This window comes from Anneissia japonica, unplaced genomic scaffold (assembly GCF_011630105.1).
Source record: "Anneissia japonica isolate Jap-2015-1 unplaced genomic scaffold, ASM1163010v1 scaffold993_len1110182_cov180, whole genome shotgun sequence".
In the NCBI taxonomy this organism is placed as follows: Eukaryota; Metazoa; Echinodermata; class Crinoidea; order Comatulida; family Comatulidae; genus Anneissia; species Anneissia japonica.
The window spans coordinates 1,062,343-1,076,152 of NW_022749760.1; the positions used below are offsets into that span (position 1 = coordinate 1,062,343).

The window sequence follows — 13,810 nt, forward strand, 5'->3', positions numbered from 1 at the left end:
ATTATTTGGGAATAATGAGCTTAGACTTAATAGCATTTGAGCAGAATATACAAGGCTTGTCACCCTAAAACAAGCGTACTGTCGCTAATTATTAAACTAAGTAATTAGCCTGAGAAGAGGAGAAAAGTCAAAATGCTTTTACTCATAACTTTGGCAATAGTAACTTGATTCCAGTCAGTGACCCATCATTGTGACGCTTATAATGTGGAGAGTATGAATAGATGTTTCTCACTGTGGTTTTGGATTGGCAAGCCCTGTATAATTCAAATGTTAGAAGCAGACTACCTTATATAATATGTCAAGTACAAATTAAGTGTACTATTATTTTATGAGATGATAATATGTGGATCTCTTTTTGGGGGTATGGATACTATGTCATTGCAGATATACAAATTCAAAATGGTTGGAGTATAGTGGTGAATTCTGTTTCCTAAATTGTTGAATGGTTGAGACTTTTTCCCTGTGCTTTGCATCAAGAGTTACTCCCAAGAGGTAGTCCCAATCATGTGTCCTTGTTGATATCATCATGTGAACCATGGTGTCATTGTTGATATCATCATGTGAACCAATGTATCATTGTTGATATCATGTGCACCATGGTGTCATTGTTCATATCAGCATATGCACCATGGTGGCATATTGATATCAGCATGTGCACCATGGTGTCATTGTTGATGATATCATGTGCACCATGCTGCCATTGTTAATATCATCATGTACACCATGGTGTCATTGTTGATATCATGTGCACCATGGTGTCATTGTTGATATCAGCATATGCACCATGGTGGCATATTGATATCAGCATGTGCACCATGGTGTCATTGTTGATATCAGCATGTGCACCATGGTGTCATTGTTGATATCAGCATGTGCACCATGGTGTCATTGTTGATGATATCATGTGCACCATGCTGTCATTGTTAATATCATCATGTGCACCATGGTGTCATTGTTGATATCATGTGCACCATGCTGTCATTGTTAATATCATCATGTGCACCATGATGTCATTGTTGATATTATGTGCACCATGGTGTCATTGTTGATATCATGTGCACCATGGTGTCATTGTTGATATCAGCATATGCACCATGGTGGCATATTGAAATCAGCATGTGCACCATGGTGTCATTGTTGATGATATCATGTGCACCATGCTGTCTTTGTTAATATCATGTGCACCATGGTGTCATTGTTGATGTCATGTGCACCATGCTCTCATTGTTGATATCATCATCTGGACTGCTGTCTTTGTTGATGATATCTTGTGCATCATGATGTCATTATGTGTACCACTGTTCTATTCTTGATATCGTTATGTGGACTCGAATCGTTAATGCATATACTACCATCGTCCATTCTGTCAATGAAAGTACATGGAAATTTACAGAAAATATACAGATAAAGAAAATAGATTATTTAAGTTTGAGTCGGCCGATACATAAAATGTGCTGGGCTTAAATAAATAATACTGTAGTTTTCTTTAGAGAAAAGTTATTTTTAAGTACATTAGATCTATCTGTTTGAAAGATAGATTGACAATTTAGAATTTGATTTTAGATTTTACAATCATTGTAATAGAAATCAGGTGTATCTATTAATTATTATTATCCATGTTGCAATGGAGAAGAGGTAACTGGTTTGCCTCTTTAGTTAAATATCAAATTTTGCTTAATATTTTTGAAATAATTTATGTGACTAAAAAAAAAAAAGAATGTATACAGGAGACCAAAATGCCTGAAAGGACTTTGTGCTTAAATCTTGTAACAACTTACAAGTCACTTATACTATATATTTTAGGAAAAGCCATTATAATAGATTTAGTAATGCGGGCAATACCAGTCACTATTACTAAACTCGATATGTTATGTATTAATGTCTGCAGAGGGAGTGTGTTCACTTAATGGAATAAATGTATTCATTATAATTTTTAGTTTATTGTGGTACTGTATATTGTGTCTGCGTGGGGAGGGGGGTGTGTGGGGGAGGGCAGAATTGTCCGCACCCCTCTCATCACTCCCATTTCAAGACTTCTAGATACGCCACTGTGCATAATAAAACTTTCATTTGATAATGATGATGGTATAGAAGTTGACGATGATGAGAACATCATGACATGTTGACAAGGATAATGATGACAGCGTAGATGATCATGATGAAGTTGATGACAGGAGAGAATTATCGTCAGACCCTAAAAACGCTGTTTAGGGAAAAATACGACCCTTGTTACATGATTTTTGTCACACATATGCGTGCCCTCACTTTAACTTTGCGCGGGTGCGTATTAAAATATCAAAAGCATTAATTTTGCTAAAGTGTTAACAATAAATTAAATAATAATTGAAATAAAATAATAATAATAAGCCAAGGATTTGAAATTGTTCAAATATTATTCAAACGCATTCCTTGCTGATTCAAAATCATTTTGGCCAAAATGGGACAAAAGGAATTTTGGCCCGTCCATCCACCAAATGTCCATTTTTTAGTCTGCAGCACGATATGACTGTACAACCGCATTTTATTCACACGACAGCCGTCTGCTCTAAGGTGGCTTCTGCTGGTGGTGGGTGGCGGTGTCAATTCACTCGGCGGTTGTTTTGAAATGATTTGTCGGCGGAGGTAGACGTAAAATGAGTAATCCATGGGATATCAATTCAGGGTCTCCAAATCTTGGAGCAATTTTACGACTTGCCGAGCGAACTGGACATTTACCCCACCAAGGAACAGTACGTGACTTTCTATTTTGTAAGGTAACCTTCTTAGGACTCAGGAGCCTAGGCCTAGCGTATGGTGCCAGCGTATGCCTGCCAGCCAGGTCTAGGCTGGGCCTAGGCCTAGTGTAGTACTGCAGGAGGTATTGTGTGTACGGTAGGGAGACGTCGAAGAGTATGCCTAGCACCCAGCCTAGGCGAACGTTCCTTCCTTCCCCAGCTACAGGCCTATGGAAGGGCTAGGTAGGTAGGCTATCCTAGGCCTAGCTACTAGCCTAGGGCTAGGAGCTTGGCTTTTTTGGGCCAAGACTAGGCCTATATGACTTAATTTAAATAGGCCTAGGCCCTATGCTAGGGCTAGGGCCTACCTAGGCCTACTAGGCTTAGATTTGGCCTAGCTAAGTAGTATTGGTCCTTGCTTGTTATCAGTGGCAGCTCTAGGCCTAGGCAAGGATATATTTTCTGGGGAGGGGGGGCTAGGCCTACTAAACTAAGCTGTCCAACAGGGAGACTTCGAGCTGGGAGAAGGGTTTAAGAGGGATTTTTTTAAATTTAGATTTTTTTTACAAACTGGCTGCATTTACGCCTATAACGTCATGCTGTAATGCATTAAGATAGGCAGAGTTAGTTTTAAGTTTAGGGTAAAGCCAAGTCAACCAATCAGCATGTTGGTATTTGCATAATTCAGTGTGTATTTATTTTAGTTCAGAATTAATGATGCAAGTTATATTTCTATGGAAATGGAGCGACAAATACACCTTCCGGAAAATTCACACTCATTACAGTTAATTCAGCAACTAAGAGAATTGACTAGGCAAGGAAAAGAATTTGACAAAGTAAGTCTAAGAGAGACTGTTAACATGTATTGTTATTTATTAATTTTTATGTGAAATGCATTGAAGAAATATATTTTTATTATTATTATTATTATTATTATTAATATTATTTATTATTGTTGTTGTTGTTTATTATTATCACTGTTTATTATTAATATTAATGTTATTAATATTATTACAGTAATAATTAAAATATATGTACTTCAAATTGGTTAAAAGGCTGGAAAGCATAAATACTGTATGGTATTAACAAGTGGAATATATATAAACATAAATTGAAACTTCAAACAAAATGGTTAAAAAATAATGACAATATGAATGCATACCATAACTTCAATTAACATTGTTAAAAACAATTCTTTTTCAGGTTTCATTAGACATTCAGTGCAGACTGCAGGATAAAGAGACAAGCGATATAACCCATGCAGACTTACTTGGTAAATTTTACTTTCATATTTTATTGGAAATTATATGATATTTACAAATGAGAACAGCACTACAGTAGTTTTTCCTCTATAATAATATGTGTTACGTATATTTCAAGATTTGTGGCTTAGAGGTAAGTAGTTGGGCTTCTAGCTGACAGATCATGAGTTCAACCCTATTGATTTTGATCAAAACACTTTTATCCACATTTTTCTAGGCCTACCCAGGGGCATAATTGGATATCTGGTAGGATGTGAATGATTTCGTATAAAATTGATCTTGTTCTGAATTACATACTTTAGTAGGAAAATAGGCGAACATTGTTTGTAGAATTCTTAATTTCTTTCTCTTTTTCTTTTGTTGTTTATCCTGGGGGACTGCTCAGAGATAAATCCCTGGTCCTCCACAGATCCCAACAAAGAAAATAACAAACTGAGAAACACTTCATAAAACAAAAAACATTGAAACACAAAAAGCTCTACTACTCCCTATTTAATATAAAGTAAAGTAAAATATATTTACGTACTGCTATATTTTGTTCCACTATCAGTGGATCTTTGTCGGGCAATGAATCTGAGACCTAGATGATTTTGGTAGTGATGCTATTCAGGCTTGAATAGCGCCCTCTGCCTGCTGTCCTGTCAGGAGGTCTGTGGGCCTCAGATGATGATGATAAAATATATGAATTACAGCTCACATATCCACTTAAAAAATGTTCAAGGTGCTTATCCACAATGCTCTTCTAATTTGTCTGTTTTGCCTGATTGTTTCTTTATGTATGGTTTTTGCTTTTCCAGTTGTGTACAGTAGTTTGAATTATCAATGACTGTACAACGTAAATGTTGTAATTGATTGATTTATTTGATTTTATTTAAATGTTGTTTTCTTTTACAAGAATCTAAAATTTTGTAGCTGAAAGAGTGTTGTAACTGAATTTGTTTAAGCTTACTTTAGAACTGATTGATTAATTTAATTTAAATGTTGTTTTCTTTTACAAGAATCTAAAATTTCGCAGCTGAAAGAGATGGCTTCGCATCTGCAGTCGGTAGTAAAAGCTAAGCACCAGCTAATAACCTGCCTTCAGCAACCGTTCGTTGGCGACTACATCAAGATTGAAGCAGTATACCATAGGCACGTCAAAGAAATGTTTCCGTTGATAGCATCATGTTTGGCTGACCTTGCAACAAATTTAAACAATATTGAATGGAGTAAGGAATTCAGTGCTAAAGATTCCCAATTAGTAAGTGATATTTTTACCTAATTGTGAGCTGTCGTGACAAAATGAGTCTTGTGGTACGCTGGGTCAATTTGATATATTTAAGGAAATATATCTGAAGCGATATTTTGACAAAAATTGGGTTTCAATTTTCCTGATAAGTTTAATTTATATATTTAGCAAAAGTTCCTAGTAGTTACCTAATGTAATCATGTTTTTGAGGCACATTTTCTAAAGCTAATTTTCAAATTTAATAGGAAAACGAATTGCGGATATTTTGTTAATTTTGTTTGATTATATTATAATTGGCCTTATTATTTATAATGTTTTATTTTTTCATTAATTAATTAATTTTTTATTTCAAATACAGCAAAGAATCTACAGTAAGTTATAAAATAAAATTTAAAAAAATCAAAATAATTAAAAAAATTTTCAATTCAAGAAAAATAAAGAAAGAAATATTATTATTATTATTATTTATTATGTTGAACCTGCCTAAGGTCGAATCCAAAATTCCATTGAAATATTGTTCCACTTAAATAAAATTCACCTTACAGGTTGTTTAATTAATGGAAAACACAGCAATTTGGCATGTAAAATAAAATTGACTTAGAAATTATTCGACTTCAACGAGTTTAACTGTATTATTATTATTATTATTATTGTTATTATTATTATTATTATTTATAAATTACATGGCACAAGGTTCAGCCTTTTTTATTATAGTGATTTAGTTTGCTTTTGTGTCCCTGCCCACTCATTTAATTTATTGTTATTCTGTACAGTACATATACAGTATATCACCATTGTATTGTACTATTTTCAGAGTTGTAATTTTAAAAAGTTTTTGTAAATAACTGATAGTATAGGCATTATTACAATTTTTTTTTTGATGTTTTTATGTATTCAAATTGTAACTTGTTTATAAGAAAAGTTTAAACAAAAATAATCTTTAAACTATTAAAATAATAATAATTGTTTTTATATTTTTTTTCTTGTATTTTAACTTTGTTTTAAATATTGACTTGTTTTATGAATCCTGTACAATATTTTTAGGTTTGCAATAATTATGAAACAGTTCATAAATTTTAATTCAAAATTTCTGAATTTTTACTAAATTTTATCTGAATATGTTTAATTTAAACTGATACTTACATAAAACTTCCTTCATTTCCTTTTTTTTTTTCTTTCTTTCTTTTTTTTTTTTTTTTGCCAAAACCTTAAAATACATACAAATTACAAAAAGTACAAGAAAATACATTGTCAATGACCGGATAGACAAAAAGCAATCTTATAGCTGTGAACAGTTTTTTTCTCCGACAATTGATGTTTTGTCTTAATTGACATTCTTTGAATGTTATATTTTAATTCTCTTTTCAGTACTGTGCTCTTGTTTCATCTAATCAATTACACTATTTTTATAATGAATCCATTGAATTTATTAAAGCTAATACTAAAATTGATATTGCAGCTTTAACTGTCAGTAATTTTCAACAATCTACTAACGTAAAATTTGTCCTTTTGTTGCTTTCAGGATGGAACTTTGAGTTGTATATCCAGCAGCCTCGCCCAGTTACAGACTAACTTTCAGTCTCTTTGTCAAATAAGAGAATGCTTAGAGTGAGCTTAACCAATTACATACTGCAGTCAATCCGAATGTCAAATCACCAAACCTCGAAAAAAACCTCGAATTGAAGCCCAGTGAGCTTAATCTCCAGAAGAAACCCATCTCGAATAGACACCCCCCCCCCCCCACCTTAGCTTGCAAAAGTAGCCTCGAAACAGGGTCCCATACTAAGATTTTCTCTTAGTGGTATGCAAGGCAGGCTTGTGTCATATTGTACTAGTCTAAACAATTTTAGCTTGCCCTAACATTTTTTTTTGTGCAAATTGTGAAGTTGAAACATTTACAGTGAGGAAGTTTTGTATTTGAAACAAAAGTAACAAGATTGGACAACACATTATAAGTACATTACGTTATTAATATCCCTTAAAATATTTATAAAAATAATAGTCATCACATGAGAATTCTACTTACAGTATTTTACTCGTCCTTACACAATTTAGGTCGTCTCGGGCAATAGGACGACTGTAAGTATGGGACCCTGCGAAAAGAAGCCCATCTCGAAAAGATCCAATGGGCTTCTTTTCGAGATACATTGTATTAAAGTACATACACTGTACATGAATTTTTTTATGAAAAAAAATAAATTATGAACATGCTTGATTTATACAGTAGTTTCAATCCAGTTAATACACTCCATGAAACAGATTGATGTCCAAAAATTTACAGTCCATTCATTTTGAAATGAAGCCCTTTCTTTACTTTGCAAAAGTAGACACGAAAGGAAGCCCATCTTGAAAAGAATCCCAATCCAAATTTCGCAAAAGAAAGAAGCATCCCAGAGCCTTCAATTCAAGTTTTTATGGTATATTTGTGTAATTTATGTGTAAATGAACTTGGTTTGCTGACAAGGGGCAATCCATGACAAGTCTGCACTAAAGTTGCTCTTTTGCACATATTTATTTTTGTTATAAGATATCAAAATTTGATAGTATAATTCATACTCCAAGTATCGAAATGCACGCCATCGTGTCGGGATTCAGTATTCGACATTAATTATGTCATCATCAGGAATGAAATCAAAATTGTTTATTAGCATTTTGGCATTTAATAAAATTGTTATTTTGTATTGTTGATAAATTGTTGTTATTGTTATTATTGTCGGTATTTTTATTGTTATTAGGACAAAAAAATTGTTTGTTTGCCCTTCTTTTGTTAAAAAATGATAAATAGGGGCAGGTGGAAAAAGTTTTTTTTTAATTTATTTATTTTTTTAAAATACTCATTAGAAGGAATAAAAATAACCCACAGAGACCTAGAATGGCAATATCTTACATCAGACAACACCTTTAGACTAATTTGTAGAGCATCTGGCAAAAAATAAAGATAAATTCACTCATATTTTTTTTAATTTGTTAAGAAAAAAGTTTTAAAAAAAAACTTTTCTGAAGTTTTTTTGTTTTTCCGCCCCTATTTTTTCCAGTGAGTTAGGGGCGGTCACGGAGGGTAAACAAGCAATTGTTTTTTTGGCCTTATTATTATTATTATTATTGATATATTATTATTATTAGTATTATTGTTATTACAGTATTTATATAAAGATGAATAATATAACATAATTTGAATTGATAATGATATAATTATAGCAAACACTTTCACCCATAAACTGCTCTTTTTCAAATTTATTATATGCATTTTTGTATGTTTTATATGCATAAATTTCTACTGATTAATATAATTAAAGGGAATTCTGGTATTAAGAGAATTAATATACTTTAATACTATACTGTACATTAATATTCTGTGTTTCAAAATTGTGTTTATTGAAAAAGAAAAAGGATAAAAGATTAAAAAAAATTTTAAAAGCAAATGAAATACAGTATAGAAGAAGAAAAAAGGTATTGAAGTGCGATTACAAAAAGCAACAGACTATGTGACCTTTGACCTCCTATTTAATTTTTGGTTACTCTTTATTGCGTGTAGTGCGCTCCATAAGTAATTTGTTTGGCGTCTCATACTCGATTTTCAAAATTAACTTGCTCGTTGGTGGTGCTGTCCAGAATGAGAAAAAAATGTAAGGGATTTCCTGCAAGTCTAAGCATGGATTTCTCATCGGCCAATCATTGTACAGAAAAAAAGTGAGGCCACTGACGCCATGTTGGGGAGTGACGTACCAGTTTAGACAAGTTTCTTTTCGTTTTGGCATTTGTTTAAATTGTTTTTGTTTTTTTTTAATAAAAATTGTTGTTAATAACTCGGCCTATTATTGCAATACTTTTTGATAATAAATTTAAAGTATGGATTTTTTAAAAACCATCTAATCAGTCGATGCGACTGTTTACAAAAGCGCAGGGGTAGGCCTACAAACGGTATTGATTCTTGATGCATTTGCAGTACAGTACTTTATGAAGCCTAAACACTTTAGGTAATATGTTAGCTTAGCGAGCTGCATTCAGGTTCATATAAAAGATATAGGAAAGAAAACAGGAAATCCATTTTACTTGCCTTTTTGGATCACGAATATTACACTTTTCCCATTCATTTTATAAGCCCATATTTGCCTACAAATACTCCGGCAGGGAGTGGCACTATTACTTATTGAAGAAGGTGCAGAAGGACGAAAACATTGATTTTGTTTATAGATTAGTGCTGTTTTGAAACGTGAGGGGAAGGGGACAGGGTAAGCCCACACTCACCTCAGGCCCACCATGGTTGGTCCTGAAGTGCGAAATTTTAGGAAATAGTAGCTCTATATTACCAGAAATGACACTTTTATATGGTAAAATCAATCGTCATCACATCACCATTATGCCTATATAGTAAAAGTGAAGCGCCAACAAATTTCTCATAATTTTCGGCAACCATAGATATCTAATATGTGTGATGTACTATAGAAAACAAATATTAAAATCATTGTCTCTGATGTGCTTAATTTAGGCCTACCTACTTCTTCGAAGCCATTAGTCCACACAAGGGCTGAGGTGGGAACATTTGGGGAATTAGTAGATTACCGGAAATTACACTCTTTTATAATAAAATTCATCATCATCGATCAAATAATTCGCTGTGATGTTCCACTGAAAATAAAATTCAATTGTCATTGATGTATTTTTAATTTATTTTACCATGTGCCGAAAACCAATCTTATTATTATTATTATTATTATTACACGCTTTTTCTCATACTTCTAAAATTATAATAAAATCACGCGCACTTGAGTCGTGTATTATGAGTTCAGATGTTTGTGGGCAGAGATAGAGTACCGGTTGTACAGCACACTTTCGTTAAAACCTGGGTCATTTATGCAGTTCATTTCAACAATTTTCAGGCATCTTCTTGACTTTGATTATTACATTGCGGAAGAAAAGTAAGGGACCAACCTCACCCCCTTAACAATATTTTGGGACGTGTCCCCTGTCCCTCTTTGATCATGGGTTTAGGGAGAAGCATCCCCTTCCATCAGTGAGATTTTCTGGAATTAGTTTATGGCTAGACGCTCTTGATGAAATCTGAAAAGAAGTTAAGCTTTTAAATAGAAAGTGTATGTTTTACGAGAGTAGCCTACTACATGTAACATGTATACATGAGAAGCACACACACAAGACGAGTGACTATTTTTTTTTAGGTCACAAAGGGGGGTGGGGGGTGGTTAGCCACCCTATTCACCCCCAGATGCGCCACTGCATGCATCGGGGCTCAGTTTTTAGCATTCCTTTGTCTGCACTTTTGTTTGCTACCATCAATTTTGCTTTTTATCTGAAGCGACTGCGGATACATCAATATTTCTTCTTGACCCATATGTTGCTGAACAGAGCATTAAACGATGGTTAGCAAAAATTTTAATTTCCGTCCGCCCGACAAACCCTGATTTTCAAGTCGTTGTACTTGTGCACATAAAAAGAAATCTTGATCTTGGAGTATAAAATTACTTCAATAGGCCTAATGGTGGTTGGACCAAAAACGGCAAATTTGCAAATAATGAAATTATTCAACTTCAACTTAAGTAAACTACGAGGGAATGACAATAAGTACTGCTATCAATGCCTTGGGATCGTAACACAGCCTTATGTATGCATTACTTTAAGGCCTATAATTGTGTGGCCTGGGTGAAAGATCACTTGATAATATGCTTAGTACGTGTACAAATTTGATATTTCGTATAATGCGGTTTTCATCAGTATTACTGTTATGACGTTTTGCTGACAATATATCATCTTTATCGGATATGGAGTGCGATCATACATTGACTATACAATAACAGTTATTGCATCCGTCGGCTAATAAAAGCTCATTATGTACTTACTGGTGATAACAACAAGATAACAAGTTTAACAAACATCATGAGACTTGTTAACAATGCTATTTATCAGCCCATGTGCATCATTGACTCTTCACCTATATTTCAACATATCCCAAGTCCAATAGGAATTTAATTGAAGTACAGTAATGGTTACACTTATAGGTTATAATAAGCATAATTTTAAAGATGCTGTCTTTTTAGCCTGAATCATCATCATATAATAATAATAATAATAATATAGAAATTTATATAGCGCCTTTTGCCAAAGGATACAAGGCGCTTAGAAAAGGTTTATTGTAGGAAGAGGATTATTTAGGAAATAAATGAGCTTTTAAGAGTTTTTTGAAGACTTCGGTACTACAAGCATTTCGGATGGAGATAGGAAGATTATTCCACAGTTTTCATATATAATTTTCAGTAAGTAACTATAAATGTTTGTCGATTTACCGACCGTCAGATGTCTGCAGAGATCTGGAAGGAATATTTCGGTAAAGCGCGAAAGGATTTGCATCAACGTGACCACTCACAATTTCTGATATACTCAGCGATTGGGACGAAATTACCGAAGATTCAGCAAAAATTGCTCAAAATTGCCCAAGCTTAGAATTTGAAAAAAAAAAAAAACAACCGTGTTTTTCTCATGTATAGTTTCCCTTTTAGTTCAATTTATAAACCATTTTTTATTGTACCAAGCAAAATACCCAAGATCTTGGGTAAATACCCAAGCAGTGGTCACGTTGGTTAGCATCAAAATAGTATACCAGAATGTATGTTTGTTTATCATAAAATGGAGTCCCAACTTTTAGTTTCAATGCTAACGTATTTCGCAAAATTTTCATTGTTCAGCAGCGGAACCTCGCCTATTATTACCTTTGGTGTGGGGGAAGAGGGGAGTGGGTCGTCTAGGCCCAATACCATCCGGTCTTGTGCCACACTAGAATCGTTGCTACACTAGACTCATTTTCTTCCAGCAAATGGCCAGGTTACAAAGGGTCTGGGATGCCAAAATGCCGGTGGACAAGGAGCTCAAATCCCACTAATTAACAAGCAATTAGCAACACAAAAAGGAAGTAAGGGACTAAAAATACAGTAAAAACCAGCAGAATAGGAAGCAAGGGACAAAATCAACATGATATTCCTTACTTCTCAAAGCAATGCAAACAGCCGTTGATTCCTTTTGTCATTGTAGGGCAGTATGGTTAGAGGCTAATGGATCCATATTGCATTGTTTGTTCGGTGTATCGAGCGTACATTGTTCGGTTTCTGTGTACAGAAGATATCAGCAATCTTTCGGTAACAGTAACTTGTCTGACAAAGTTAACAAAACTTATCAGCATATTCGGCTTTGTTAACGACTTGTATATCGCTATGCAATAATGGTTGTTCGATCGATCCTGGAAGGGGGATTTTAGCAAGGTGTTGTTATCATATGATGACTTGACATATATTTTACCTATGACTTTAAAATGCGTCATCGTGGAATGGCCGTCTGTGGTTGATTGAAGTCCGTGTTTTATACAGCTTTCTGTTTTTGAAATATTGACAGAATAATATGATATTAAAAAGGACGTTGGAATTATGGGAAAGTGTTTAATTTGTTCAAACAATATAGTGAGCTGTAATCATCGTCATAATCATCATCACCATCGGTGCTACTACCAGCATAATCATCATTATCACCATTGTCATCACCATCGTTATCATCACCATCGTTGCTAACACCGAATTCGTCTCATCATCATCATTGTGATAATCATCTTCATGTTTTATAAAATATTTACAGGTATATATGGAGTGGATTTGAATAGCTTGGTGGTTGTTAAGATGCTTGCCTTCCAATCGCAGCGTTGTGGGTTCAATTCCTGTCACGGAACACGTAACTCCACTCCCTAAGTCTCAGTGTTAACCTTTTAATTTTAGTTAACGCTGTTCTTAATTTAATTTAACGACCATTTTGAGTGGATATAATTCATACACTGTATATATTTTGTATGTATTATAATATATTTTATTGAGTTTTATTTTGAATCTGAATGTTTTCTCCTGAGAGAGGTATATAAATTGATTGAATGATTGATTATTGTTCGATAATTTTGGTTATTAATTAATTGATAAAGCATCATCGTTTTTGTCATCACCATCGATGCATCGACCACCGTCATCGTCATCGTCATACTTAACATTATCATAATTATCATCATTAACATTATAATCATTAGCCTTATTATTTTATTATCATTATTATTATGACCTATTTACCCATAAAAGGCAATGTCTAATATCACGACATTGTAGTGTAGCTGCTCTGCAGCTCTTCATGTGAGTCGATCGTGGGTGAATATCACAACAAATGGGAACATTTGTTTTTTTAGTTCATCAAAAATGATTATTTGAGCCACTTAATTAATTAACAAGGGACAAAAAGACCATGAAGATAAATTAAACTATTATTTTAAGTATTGTAAGTAGGTTGCGTACGCCTGGTCAGCTAAGAGGTATCCTATATTTGTGTCTAGGCCAGACATTTTTTGTTTGACCTACCATTGGCACCGCATTTTAGACTTATTTACACAAATTTACATTCAGTACTATTGGCGTACAATTCACACCTGGTAGGCTTAAGTCTTACCATCTCACACTTTATTTTCAATGCTTGAACTGAAATAACTTTTCATTTTTTTTCAATTTTGTTGAATGAATACCCACTTACTGAATAAGTATGCTACACTGTGTTGCGATAGGCTGTTTATGGGC

At 33.7% G+C, this 13,810-nt stretch overlaps 1 protein-coding gene across 1 annotated transcript; it reads left to right on the forward strand.

The window, feature by feature from the left end:
- Positions 1-2,531: 2,531 nt before the first annotated feature.
- LOC117121176 (AUGMIN subunit 2-like) lies at positions 2,532-7,159 on the forward strand. Its single transcript, XM_033266290.1, has 5 exons — positions 2,532-2,729; positions 3,419-3,550; positions 3,918-3,987; positions 4,975-5,216; positions 6,727-7,159. Exons 1-5 carry the CDS (start codon positions 2,634-2,636, stop codon positions 6,814-6,816), a joined length of 630 nt encoding a protein of 209 aa, XP_033122181.1. The 5' UTR covers positions 2,532-2,633; the 3' UTR covers positions 6,817-7,159.
- Positions 7,160-13,810: the final 6,651 nt, after the last annotated feature.